Source organism: Haliotis cracherodii, unplaced genomic scaffold (genome assembly GCF_022045235.1).
Source record: "Haliotis cracherodii isolate W230 unplaced genomic scaffold, xgHalCrac1.p SCAF_18, whole genome shotgun sequence".
Lineage (NCBI taxonomy): Eukaryota > Metazoa > Mollusca > Gastropoda > Lepetellida > Haliotidae > Haliotis > Haliotis cracherodii.
In genome coordinates, this window is record NW_027266273.1 from 23023575 (window position 1) to 23036156 (window position 12582).

Consider the following 12582-nt stretch of genomic DNA (forward strand, 5'->3'; position numbering starts at 1 on the left):
TGAATGTGTCGTTCTGTCATGGTAGTTACTGCATAAAGGTGTGTGCTGGCGGACTACTGTGTGTCGTCAAACTGTATCAAACTTTCTATACAAGAGAGGGATGTTCATTCGTTTAACTGATCGCCAGAAGCGATAGGATTTCCAGGTGAGTGAGCACATTACAAAATGTCGGCCATGTCTCGGCTGGAGAAGTATGATATGGGTCATGCTTGACGAATCGTAACATTTATGGTAAAGTCAGTTCGAACATGTTTTTTTCAGCAGGATTATTGACTGGACGATATGTCATAAATATTTCTGAATATTGTTGACAGTGGATTAACCAGCCTACGAGTTACTTGGCATATGCACTGTTTTATTGTATTGAAAAAATGACACTGTTCTATTTTTTTTATATTTACTAAATTAGTAGGGACTGGTAATTCATTTATGATAACGTGTGTGTGTGTGTGTGTGTATCTGTGGGAGGGGGTGGGGGAATCTTTGTTACATAAAATGCTTGGGCCCAGCAAAATATGATTCAGTACTGGTCTATTGAACAATTCCCCCACCTCCTTCATATTAAATGACCAGTCCCTAAAACTATTTGTGGAACAGACCCACATTGTGACGCACTGTCTAGGTTGTCACTCAAGTGACAGTTTGATACGCATGGTTGGTAGTCACCTCTCAGTGCCAACTTAAACCACTATCATTTTCTACATAACTTGTACACTGTACATGTGTATAAAGCTGATTGATCCTACACTGTACAGGTATGTTCAGGTAATTAATTCTACACTGTACAGGTATGTTCAGGTAATCAATTCTACACTGTACAGGTATGTTCATTTAATCAATTCTACACTGTACAGGTATGTTCACGTAATTAATTCTACACTGTACAGGTATGTTCAGGTAATCAATTCGACACTGTTCAGGTAAATTCAGGTAATCAATTCTACACTACACAGGTATCATCAAGTAATCAATTCTACACTGTACAAGTATGTTCAAGTAGTCAATTCTACACTGTACAAGTATGTTCAAGTAGTCAATTCTACACTGTACAGGTATGTTCAGGTAATCAGTTCTACACTGTATAGGTATATTCAGGTAATTAATTTACACTGTACAGATATGTTCAGGTAATCAATTCTACCCAACACAGTTATGTTCAGGTAATCAATTCGACACTGTACAGGTATGTTAAGGTAATTATTTCTACCCTGTACAGGTATGTTCGGGTAATCAATTCTACACTACACAGGTATCATCAGGGAATTAATTCTACACTGTACAAGTATGTTCAAGTAGTCAATTCTACACTGCACAGGTATGTTCAGGTAATCAATTCTACACTGTACAGGTATGTTCAGGTAATCAGTTCCACACTGCACAGGTATGTTCAGATAGTCAATTCTACACTGTACAGGTACTTTCGGATAATCAGTTCTACACTGTACAGGTATGTTCAGGTAATCAATTCTACACTGCACAGGTAATCAATCTTACACAGGTATCTTCGGATAATCAATTCTACACTACGTCTACGTATTAACTTACTATCTATTTGACACATCTCAATAATCACCTTTCAATGGTCGGCCTACTGATCAATAATGACACATTAACCGCCACAGATACATTAACAACTTCGGAATTCTCCCCCGTAAGGTTTATTGTGTCGGCCATTTTGACGTCTTGCACTTGATGTAAATGTATTCTGACGCGCTGTCATTGTGACTGACTTACTGAGGTGGTTCTTAACAGACCTTTCCCACCAAATGATGATATTATCTGAATACAGTTCTTGTAAACGAACTACAATAGATGTTCCTGTAACGCAAGTTGAGGATACATACGCTCAAGTCGCCTCTCTCTTGGGGGGAATTATTTTTAGTCGCAGTAGAGCTGGTTGTTGTTTGGTTGCCAGTGTATCACGGAAGGATCTGGCGCCACATCCCTCGAGGTATAAAATAGTGATAAAAAGATATAAGAATTCACTTCCACTTTCTGTTCGTTCATAGGAGTATGAACCTACATGGGCCAAACACTGTATATGTACGTCGTCCAATGAACGAACAGAAAGTGGAAGTGAATTCTTATAATTTTTGTTGCGTTTAAATACATTCATTTGTTCAGTCTCGGTTTGTTGAAGAAGACGTTTATTCAGGAAATATGTAGAGGCCATGGGCTCATTACGCATACAGGTTGAAAACGTCATATTGGAGAGAGGTCAGTACATGTTATGTTAATCCAATTTACTTTTTTTTTCAAAAACATGGCATGATGTACGCGAATTGCGAGATTTCTAATTGTACATGGATCAGAGGAGGACATCAGCTTCTTATGTTTATTGACTTATCATAATGAGATTGATAATTATAAACTTTTCACAAACATAGTATGGCCTGATCACATTATAAGCATGATTGCAAATCATAACAAAGTGAACTTCATCGTCAATAGCGTTACGTAATACACACACTCGCAGTTGCCGACAATGTCTTTCTTCCTGTTTCTAATTTTAGTTAGCGAACTGCATTTCAACCGAACCAGGGATTTTCTAAATTTGAAAACAGTTATGACTTTAAGGTACAATTCCGAGCAAAAAGAGAGTTTATAAAGGATATAACTATTGGTTTTGCTGCCCGAAGGAGCATCGTGCCAGTCTTGTCGTATTTTGCCTTCACACGAAATACAAAGATGAAAGCTGAAATAAAAGTATTAAACACAAAATCACGCAGAAAAGAGAATGAGTTTTACTTTTGAAATCCAATTCATTTCATCATTTCATTTTAGGACATTCGTAAAGAACCGCACCACTACTTGAAAACGCGTTTAGGTGTACAGATGTAAAGAGTATCAAGTGTATCCCTCAACTAGGACTTAGGGTGGAATTCGGCACTTTCATCGAAAACAAAAATTGTTCCATTAAATACTTGAAGAAAAGAATTATGTTTCGGACTGCTGGTTGCCATGACGTCACAATCACATGACATCACTAATGACTCTGCTACTGAAGCTGTTAGCAGTACCTTTTACACTTAAGACACTGCGTATAACTGTCTACAAACTGCAAAAGTTGGACGAATGATGTTGGATGATAAATATAATCTCACCCTCGTGAGCAAGCCTCGCCTCAGAGTTTTTCCACTTGTATCAACTCGTGTTGATATATCTGATATCAATAGTCACTCGGGTGAGATTCTATATATGTAACGTCTCCCAACTAGTATTTGATAAAAAACCTGGAGTTTTTAGCAATCATGTAAGGTATACATTTGCACAACTATATATCTGCATGTTCCTGCAAAAAAGCTGTTATTCGCCTACACTGTACTACAGAACTCATACGATCGATATGCGCACCATTCCCACCCTGTCCTTTGACAACCAGCCTTCACCACAATGTATAAACTCAGCCTTCTACACAAGGATATATAAGCCTTCCCAACCGTTGTATAATTTTAGTTTTCAACGCAAGGATATATTTGCCTTCTCTTCGTAGTATAAACTCAGCCTTCTACCAAGGATATATAATCCTTCTCCACCGTTGTAAAATTTCAGATTTATACGCACGGATATATTTGCCTTCTCTTCGGTGTATAAACTCAGCCTTCTATGCAAGAATTTATAAGCCTTCTCACCTTTGTATAAAATCAATCCAGAGTTAACTTCTGTATTTATGTTAGAGCTGTAGTTGTGACGTATACCCATTCATGTTCACTTAATGTGAAAATAATATGCTTATATCAAAAACATACCTCCCTCTAAGTCCTCAGTCAGACTGAGTGTTTGTCACAAGATGGTAGAGGTCAGCTCTCTCTGCAACTGATGGAAACTATTCGACTGAATATTGGTGGTCAGTGCTCTGTGACAGTATCCCACTAGATGACAGTGGTCAGTTTTCTGTACATTACTGTCGCCCTAAACCATTCAGGATAATGTATTTCTCTTCCTTATTGATACTACATATTGACAGCTATCCAGTGACGCTTTATGTCAGCTCCTACAGCAAGTGTTTCATTGAGTTCCAGGTCATTACATCATTGGTGTTCAATGGCGTGCCTTATATAGAAATTGTTTCTCCCTCTTTAAGGGCGTTTAATTCTCTCTCGTTACCGACAACACTGCTACCTGTGATATGCCTATTTTACCCCAGAACGTATCAATTGTCGATATGAGAGCGCCACCTAGAAAATATGTAAAATTTGAAACATAATGGATGTTTAATTACTGATACTGTATATAAATGTAGCTCCATGTATGTTTCTCAAATTGTCAGAAGTTATATTTGGTGGCATTCATATGACTGAATGGTCATGACTGGTAGCGACTTTGATTACTTTCTTGAGTAACACTACTGCCATTTCTTGGAGAATGCGGCAGAGTAAAGAGTTCAAGGTTGACATAGTTCCCATCACTGACAGAGTTCACCCCGATCTACAAGAACGACGGCTACTTCACCATCAGAGCCTTAAGACCAGCTTCTGGAGAACCAGGTGTCATCATTATGATATTACAATGAGAAGAGAACTGTGTGTTATATTTGTTATTTTGTCTCATTTATTCGAATTACGTTTCTTTTATTTCTGTGAAAAGAGAACACTCGAGGCAATGCCATTCGGATTATCATGTTCTGCTGTAAACGATGGTATGCACATGTGATAGTTAATTGTGATATCGCTCAATGTTTAAATGTAAAACCAAATCTTTTTGGGTTCAATGAGAAGATTGAAAACAATTGCAAAATACAGTTCATGTTGGAACGTTTAAATTATATAGAATAATTTCGTAATTCCATGACATTTTTATATCCAGAGAAGCATTTCATAACCGGTATTAATGCCGGAAATCGTTGTAATTCCTCTGTCAAATGTAAAATTGCTCTCCGTATGATCATTCTTCAACATCACAGATAGATATCAACCGTTATGATAAGACAGCCCAGAAGACAATGTAAATGAAATCAAGTTGTAACTGTGACATCGAATGTCTACTCTACAGAGTGATTCGATCTACGTCATTAATTAATATAAAGACCCGTGTTTTAATCTTTAAAATGTCATAGAATAAGTTTGACAATTTCTATAAAACAGTTTTTATTAGAATATATTTTATAATATTGTATTTCCCCCGCCTTGCTGGTTTAGGTTGGAGATGAGAAACACATAAAAACATATGGATTGTCTGGCAAACATATGCACTACAATAGTTCCTGAATGTATACAGTACACACATAAACTATCAGTATAGAGATAGGTGAGGTGAGGTGAAATGGGGTTTAACGTCGCATCCAAGATTATTGCACTTATATAGCGACGTGCATGCACGTGTATGTGTGTGTGTGGCTGCTTGTACTAGTCCGGACTGATGCCGATTTATAGTGCTAGCCCACTGAGATACCATGCCGCAGTTTAACATGAATACCCCACTCAGACACAGTATACTGACTCCGAGCCGACCAGTCTTTGTTTTAGCCCCTTAATGCCGAACGCCAGACAGGGTAACAACTAGTACCAGCTTTTAACGTCTTTTGGTATGACGCGGCTGGGGATCGAACCCCGGACCTTCCGGTCTACGGGCGGACGCTGTACCATTAGACCAGGGAGGCGGTCGTATAGAGATAGGGTACCCGTACAGATGGAAACCATGTTTTGAATTTGAATCCAGATATATCAGGTCACGATCATTTCCTGGAACTGGTTACGCTGGCCCAAAGGGTGGAGATCAAAATCGTGAAAGGGACAGTTTTTTACAGTGTAGAAATCTGGGTATTTTTAAATCACATTTCCGTTTCTAATCATAACTTATATTTTTGATAAATTTCAAATTTTAATATTTGTTTCTTATATTCTGATTAACAACTTTCATATACCTTTGATGGGTAGCGTAAAGGCCTAGTAAGGAATGGTGTGACCTTGATGGACTGCGTTGATGAAGTTGAAGGCCATGTCTGTTGTGTACGACTTTTTACACCACCGGGAGTACATCTTCTACACTATAGGGATCCAGGCACTCCAGCACTATAGATAGAAGTGTGTTGCCCTCATCGGGGATTACGTTTCAAGACTAATAAGCGGCCAACACCATCAACACAGCTCATCATAGTTAGACTCATACGTTTTCAGTTCATGAACATATTCAGTGGTATGGTATTTTTGTATTAGTTAAATAATTGTGAATTTTGAAATTATGAAGATTTCTAAAATATATTAACGATATAAATTTATAGTTAAGATATTTGTCTGCAAGTTGTTTGTTGAAATACTGATTTGTTATCTTTCAACCGGACCAAGTTTGTTGAACCACTTATCTCAGTGTCAGGTCATATCAACTTTGGTTGTCATACCATACAGTGATTGGCTCTGTTGGAAATGTTCATGTTGTTGAGGTAAACTGTAGGGTTATCAAATATAAATGGCCTTCTGTTCGATCTTAAACCTACAGTGTTGACATTGCAATTGATGTTCCTCTTACCTTTTTCCTCAAGGGCAGGAAAAAAAATACTACGTCTAGAACTTCCAATCAGCATAGGTTGGTCCAGTCATGACAGATTTTTTTATTTACATCCAGATGTTTCGTAGTAGCTCCTTGAGCTCGTTTAGAAGAGCTGTGAGCTTTTGTAGCTGTGGTTGTTTGGTTGTTCATTAATGTGAAAGGAGAAATTTGACATAATCGTCCTTTTCGTTGTAAGTTGTACAAAGTCAATCTCACAAAGTGCAGCACGAAAGAGGAACAACTACAACAGGATATCCTTATCCTTTTCGCGATCTCCTGGTGTCATCAATGATTATTAGTGATCCTCTTATATAATTTTCGCCGTTGTTTTGCCTTATACGCCCAATTGAATGTTTCGTCGCGATCGGATAGTGAGTGAGTGAGTGAGTGAGTTGGGTTTAACGCCGCTTTCAATAGTATTCCAGTTATATCACGGCGTGTGAGCTTGATGTGGGAGGAAAGCCCAAAGTGGTAAACGTCTAAGACCTGCATCACTCACTGAATAACTTGAAACCTACGGGCACGGGTATGGTGTCGACAAACCTAGAAACATAATGGGGGCGAACCGGGATTCGAACCTACAATCATAGGTTGCAACGGACGCAACTCTGCACTACGAATTGCGGCGCCTTAGACGACTGGGCCCCCAGTGCCCCCGTTTCGTCGGATAATCAAGTCTATTCATTGGCGTTGACGTTTCATATTTACAAGATGAGCTGTAGGTCTTTATCACGTTTCGGGAAAACGCTTTCCTCAATTATATTGTGTTTGTTTGTTTGTTTGTTTGTTTGTTGTTTAAGACCGCACTCAATATTCCAGCCATATGACGGCGCACTGTAAATAATCAAGTTTGTTACAAGCCAGTCCAGTGATTGATACTGTGATCAACGACCCAAGCCGTTGGAGTAAGATGACAACCATATAACCGAGACTGACCACCCGATCGATAATTACATCGTGACTTTACTACAAGTACGCCGACACTTATGACAGAACCTTGTACTTATTTTTGCTGCTTGCTCCGGTTGGTACTGAACCACACTATTCGACCTTTTCCCTATGTTATAAGAATGGTTCGTAGTTCTATTGAGAATGTAGTGACAGAAGCGTACGGTCATAAGCAAACACATAGCATAGATACCAACACACATACGCTACCATATGGGCAGTGAATCATATTCATACAGGTAGCAATGAATGTGTTAATGCATGCTCTCTGGTTCGCAGGCTGTGTGTCGCCAGCAGCTAATGAAGAAGAATCTATCCCAACAGAAGAGCACATTGTTACACTTTGAATGTACACATGTATCTTCATCAGGAGCTTCACAATAGGATGTCATTAGTATCTCAGATGAGGACAACATATGCTAAAGATCACATGGGAACACCAATCAATCTTCTGCTGATGTTCCAATGATACGGTCTACATGAGTGTTTCCCCAAGTAGACTACATTAGTGAGCTGCTATGAAGCTATGGAAGCGCCACCTGAGATAAAGAACGTGTCCATCTTGGTGCTGTCCCAAACAACAAAGAAGGAACTGTCTCTTTTATTAAATAATACATCAGAGACACTTGTCTCAGGTCACGTAATGGACTACCGAGGACTGGCAGAGATATACGGGAAAACCTTCCAGTTCATCTCCGAGCTGGAGGAGAAGAAAGACCCCATGGCCCATCTGCTGGCGTCGCTGGCGGGGAAGGAGGCGTTATTGTCGACATTGTGGGAGAAACTGGGGCAGCTGGGAAGGACCGACGTTCAGAGCAGATGCCGTAACCTCTTCTGTAAGTTGAGACTTGAAGCTTCATGCATTCAATATGTCACATATGTTGTGTATACGGGATGTAAACGGTACTTAATAATGAAATCGTTCTTTTGATACAGTTGGTTTGATATTGACAACGGGTTCTTCCTCTTCATCTTGGCATCTGTCCTGATAAGATACTGAAACTTTATCATGTTTTCTTTATCAGGTAAAGATGTGTTGGCATGGCAGCATCGTAAGCCTAGAAACAGGGCAGAAGGTAGGTACAGAGAGTAAACTAACTTCATGCCAGCCCCAAAACATGTTTTTTCCTTAAATCTATCCAACTAGACAGTGCAAATTAGCCATGCCAGGATCCGCTGATTAGGGGTTCGTGTATTTCATCGAAGGTTAAATATCTTCCAAGTGAGATATGTCTGAAATGTTGTCTCCGGTAGTTTTGTACTTTTTAATCTTTCAGAACCTGTGCATTCTTACTCGAAGCGAAATGAGCGAAATCCTTCTTGGATGTCCATTTTGGTTATTCCGTTAATCCTTACGAGCGCTATTTTCTAATACACGTTCGTTTTTTGTCCTAAAATTTACCCTCTGATTAACTTTACAATTAACTGAAAGAAATTTAAATCTTCCATTCTCGTGCTATTTGTACACTATCCTTTATTTCTAATCTGGGTGTTCATTCAAATTATTGGTGTCTATTTTTTGTCATTTTAAGCGGAACAAATTAGGAACGAAAAGAAAAGGAGTACGATTCAAGCATTCTTTAAAGACTTATCTCCTGGCCATTCTGGAGCAGCTGTTCAAACCCAAGCTGTGGAGCAAGGAGACGTACGGAATCAAGAAATGTGTGCGTCAGGTTCTTCAGAGTCGAATCCTATGTCAAGACCAATCGCATTAAATACACAGAGCGAGGAAAAAGCATCTACGGTCACGAAATCGGGTTCTAGACCATCAAATCGGAAGATTCTCAGCACTGACGATGGTGAGTAGGCCTGTTGGAATGTTGAACTGCCGTACATATCTGATGAAGCGAGATGCGTTGTGTTTTGGGTTTAATGAACATTGGACATAATCGGAATACTGATTAGACAAATATGTTCGACCTTAATGGTTTTGGTTAATAAGTGAAAACATGACTTTGACATATTGTCAGCACTCTCCTAGAAGCCATTGTCAAAGAACTGGGATAGATCCAACTCTGTTGTAAACCATGCCCGTGGATACCTGATGATGTCGTCACTGCAGCGAGTGGTGGTATCTTATTATTTGAGATTTATTGTTATCATGTTCTAAGGACTACAACTATCTGGGTGATGTTTCAGTGATACCATCGAGGCGTGGTGTTTGTAGGCTTGTACTTGATTCTGTGAAGGTAGTGCAAAGCATAGGAATACACGAAAGTCACTCCACTGTACTTGATGGACAATTAGCGGCAGTGTAGCATGTATCCGCACTGAATGCCACATGTCCGTGGCACATAATCTTATTTTGAATGGTTGTATTATACAATTTGATATACCATTTCGTAATGGCACACACACACACACACACACACACACACACACACACACACATTCACACATACACACTTATGTCTATATCTCATATACATATCTACATATTCTTATCGATTTCGACTTATACATAGTATAACTATATATTTCTCCTTATAAACAGTATAAGTATAGATTTGTGCTACGAAAGGAGTATAGTTCATTTATGCATTAAACTCTATCTATTATCTTCTATCAAGTCTTTGAATGGCATTTAGAAGTGAAACACATAAGGAAAAATAATGGATGTCAACTTCTTTATCATGAGGAGCACCCATAAAAAAGCCGTTGACATCCATACATTCTCTTCCTCATCTTCTATTAGATGTAATTAAAGCGACAAACCCCTTTCCATAGCAGGGTCAAATGTACTATTCCGACTAAGTCCCAATGTTAACACGATCTTATCTTTTGGTACAGTTAAGCGGCTTCTCTGTTCAATCATTAAGCCATGTGAACGTCATTTAAACTGGGCCTGTGCATCTCTGAACATTTTCAGATTTATGTCAAACAGGTATTTGAGAATATATATCTATGTTTCCATATATAAGATATTATTTAGTGATAACTGATCGTACCAAGTATAGCCAAGTCTACACTCTTTTAGTGGGAATTGTACGTGATAAGCCAAATAGTATTTTCATACGTTCATGATATTTTATGCTGCAGAATGATCGTTTGTACAATATAATCACAAATGTAATGGTTTATGACAAGAACTGCAAGATCCGTATCATTAGAAATGTTTATTTTTCAGATATCATTGTGATTCTGTTGTCATATATTGTGTTGTACCCAATTAATACCGAATAAAATATGTTCAGGCTTAACGATTAAGGGTAGACTGACATGTGTTAGTTACTATGAGAATATTCTATCTTGGAAGAGACCAATTCTAGGACTGTCTTTGTATTAATTCCACATGTTTAGTCGAATGAGCTGACACACTTTCTTGGGCGTGCAGAGTCTCGGCTGCCAGAATCCGATAGTCGTGGATTCAAATCCTAAATCAACACCAATTATTAAAATCGTTGGGTTGTCTGCACCAAACATTTGCTCACCTCTAAAACGTCTTCAACCAGCATCACTTTGATCATTCATCCAACATGAGGCACTTGCCCATTTATTTGAACAAAATAGAATGGCAAAATCGGCATTGAAGCTAGCGCACAGAAAAAACAAACCAAACACACTTCCTTTGTTGCCTCTCTGAATTGGACATAAGTATATATACTGGCAACCAAGTCGTCAAGTGTAAATGGTTACGATCAAATTATTGGTTGCCAATTCATGGGAAATGAGCTTAATATGGAGTAATGGTGATATGTCTTTAGACGGGACAACATGTGCCATGTACGACGCTTACATCAACTGCGCCGAGAAGGACATCTTTTTGGCGAAGGAAATGCTGAACATCCTTGAGTCCTCCCCTCACAACCTCCGTCTCTTTCTCCCGGAGCGGCAGTTGATGCCTGGGGGGTGCAAGTACGAGGACATCGCTGACGTTCTGGAGGATAGGTGAGGTGATCTTGCAGTAGGGTGGAAGGTATGGACACAGTTGGTGCCTGTGGGTGCAAGTACGAGGACATCGCTTACGTTCTGGGGGATAGGTGAGGTGATCTTGCAGTAGGGTGGAAGGTAGGTTGGTAGACTGTGTGTGGCTGTGTCCGGACTGGTTTTATAGAACTACCCCACTAAGATATCATGCAGTAGTTTACCGTGGACTCCGAGCTGACCAGTCTTTTCGTTCATCCCCTTAATGCCAAGCGCCAGGCATTGTAACAAATGCTTTAACGTGTTTTGGTATGAAGCAACCGGGAATCGAACCACAGACTTCCTGCTCCCCGGACAGATGCTCTCTCCACTAGACCACTGTCTTCAGGGGACTGAGGTTGATGTATCTTTAATCTTGTCCCATCGGTACAGCACGGCTCCTCTACCTCGGATGGCGTAACCATGTAGCAGCTGCTAGTGCACCTGTAACACCATGACATTAGCTGTTAATTATAGTGTTATCATCTAAGTTACAAAGCAACCAGTGTTTGCATGCAGCCTAAATACACACTTCAAACTATGACAGGTCAAAGCATATTAAGCGAATATACATAACAACAGTACACATACTCTTTGTATGGATTTTTTCAAGCCACGTGCAGCCTGTTAATATTTTCAAAACACAGTATTGGACTTCAACGATCCATGTATCAAAGACAATATATATTTTAACACATTGAGCTAGGTTTCACAGGGAGAGATACTAATGGTTACTAGTAGATCTGTAATCGTTTCTCATTTTACTATTCGCGGTTGTCATATTTATGAAGCGTATTAGCCCGGAGTGATTAACAGCTATTGACCTGATGTTTATTTCCGCTAGGTGTCGCCGCAAAGTCGTCATCATCCTGACGCGAAACTATGTGGATTCAGAAGCATGTCAGTTTGTCACCAACTTTTCCAGAGCGTTAGATCCAGGTGGGCTATCTCTGACATCTTACTGGTTGGTTTGTTCTTTAACGCCGAATTCAGCAATATTCCAGCCATATGACGGCGGTCTGTAAATAATCAAGTCTGAACCAGACAATCCCGTGATTGACATCATGAGCAATTGGGATAAAATGACATGCATCAACCCAGTCAGCTAGCCTGACCACCCGATCCCGTCAGTCGCCTCTTACGACAAGCAAACTTACTGTCCCGATGCGAATTGGTTCGTGTTTCCAGCTGCAAAAACGTATTGACGCCCCTGAGACCCGGTTTGGGGATAAATGATATTAATTA

The 12582-nt window shown here is 39.5% G+C and overlaps 1 protein-coding gene across 3 annotated transcripts in view; it reads left to right on the forward strand.

Annotated features, from left to right (window-relative positions):
• LOC139465898 (myeloid differentiation primary response protein MyD88-like) overlaps positions 1–12582 on the forward strand; it is a 15043-nt gene continuing 2461 nt past the window's right edge. For 2 of the 3 annotated variants that reach the window (XM_071247885.1, XM_071247887.1), the window contains exons 1-6: positions 1–145; positions 7714–8270; positions 8460–8510; positions 8967–9233; positions 11139–11322; positions 12182–12276. In XM_071247885.1, coding sequence (XP_071103986.1) covers positions 7961–8270; positions 8460–8510; positions 8967–9233; positions 11139–11322; positions 12182–12276 — 907 coding nt within the window. In that variant the 5' untranslated portion in view covers positions 1–145; positions 7714–7960. Of the gene's footprint in view, positions 146–2003; positions 2218–7713; positions 8271–8459; positions 8511–8966; positions 9234–11138; positions 11323–12181; positions 12277–12582 lie in introns of those variants that run through there. The other variant, XM_071247886.1, reaches the window with a different exon arrangement.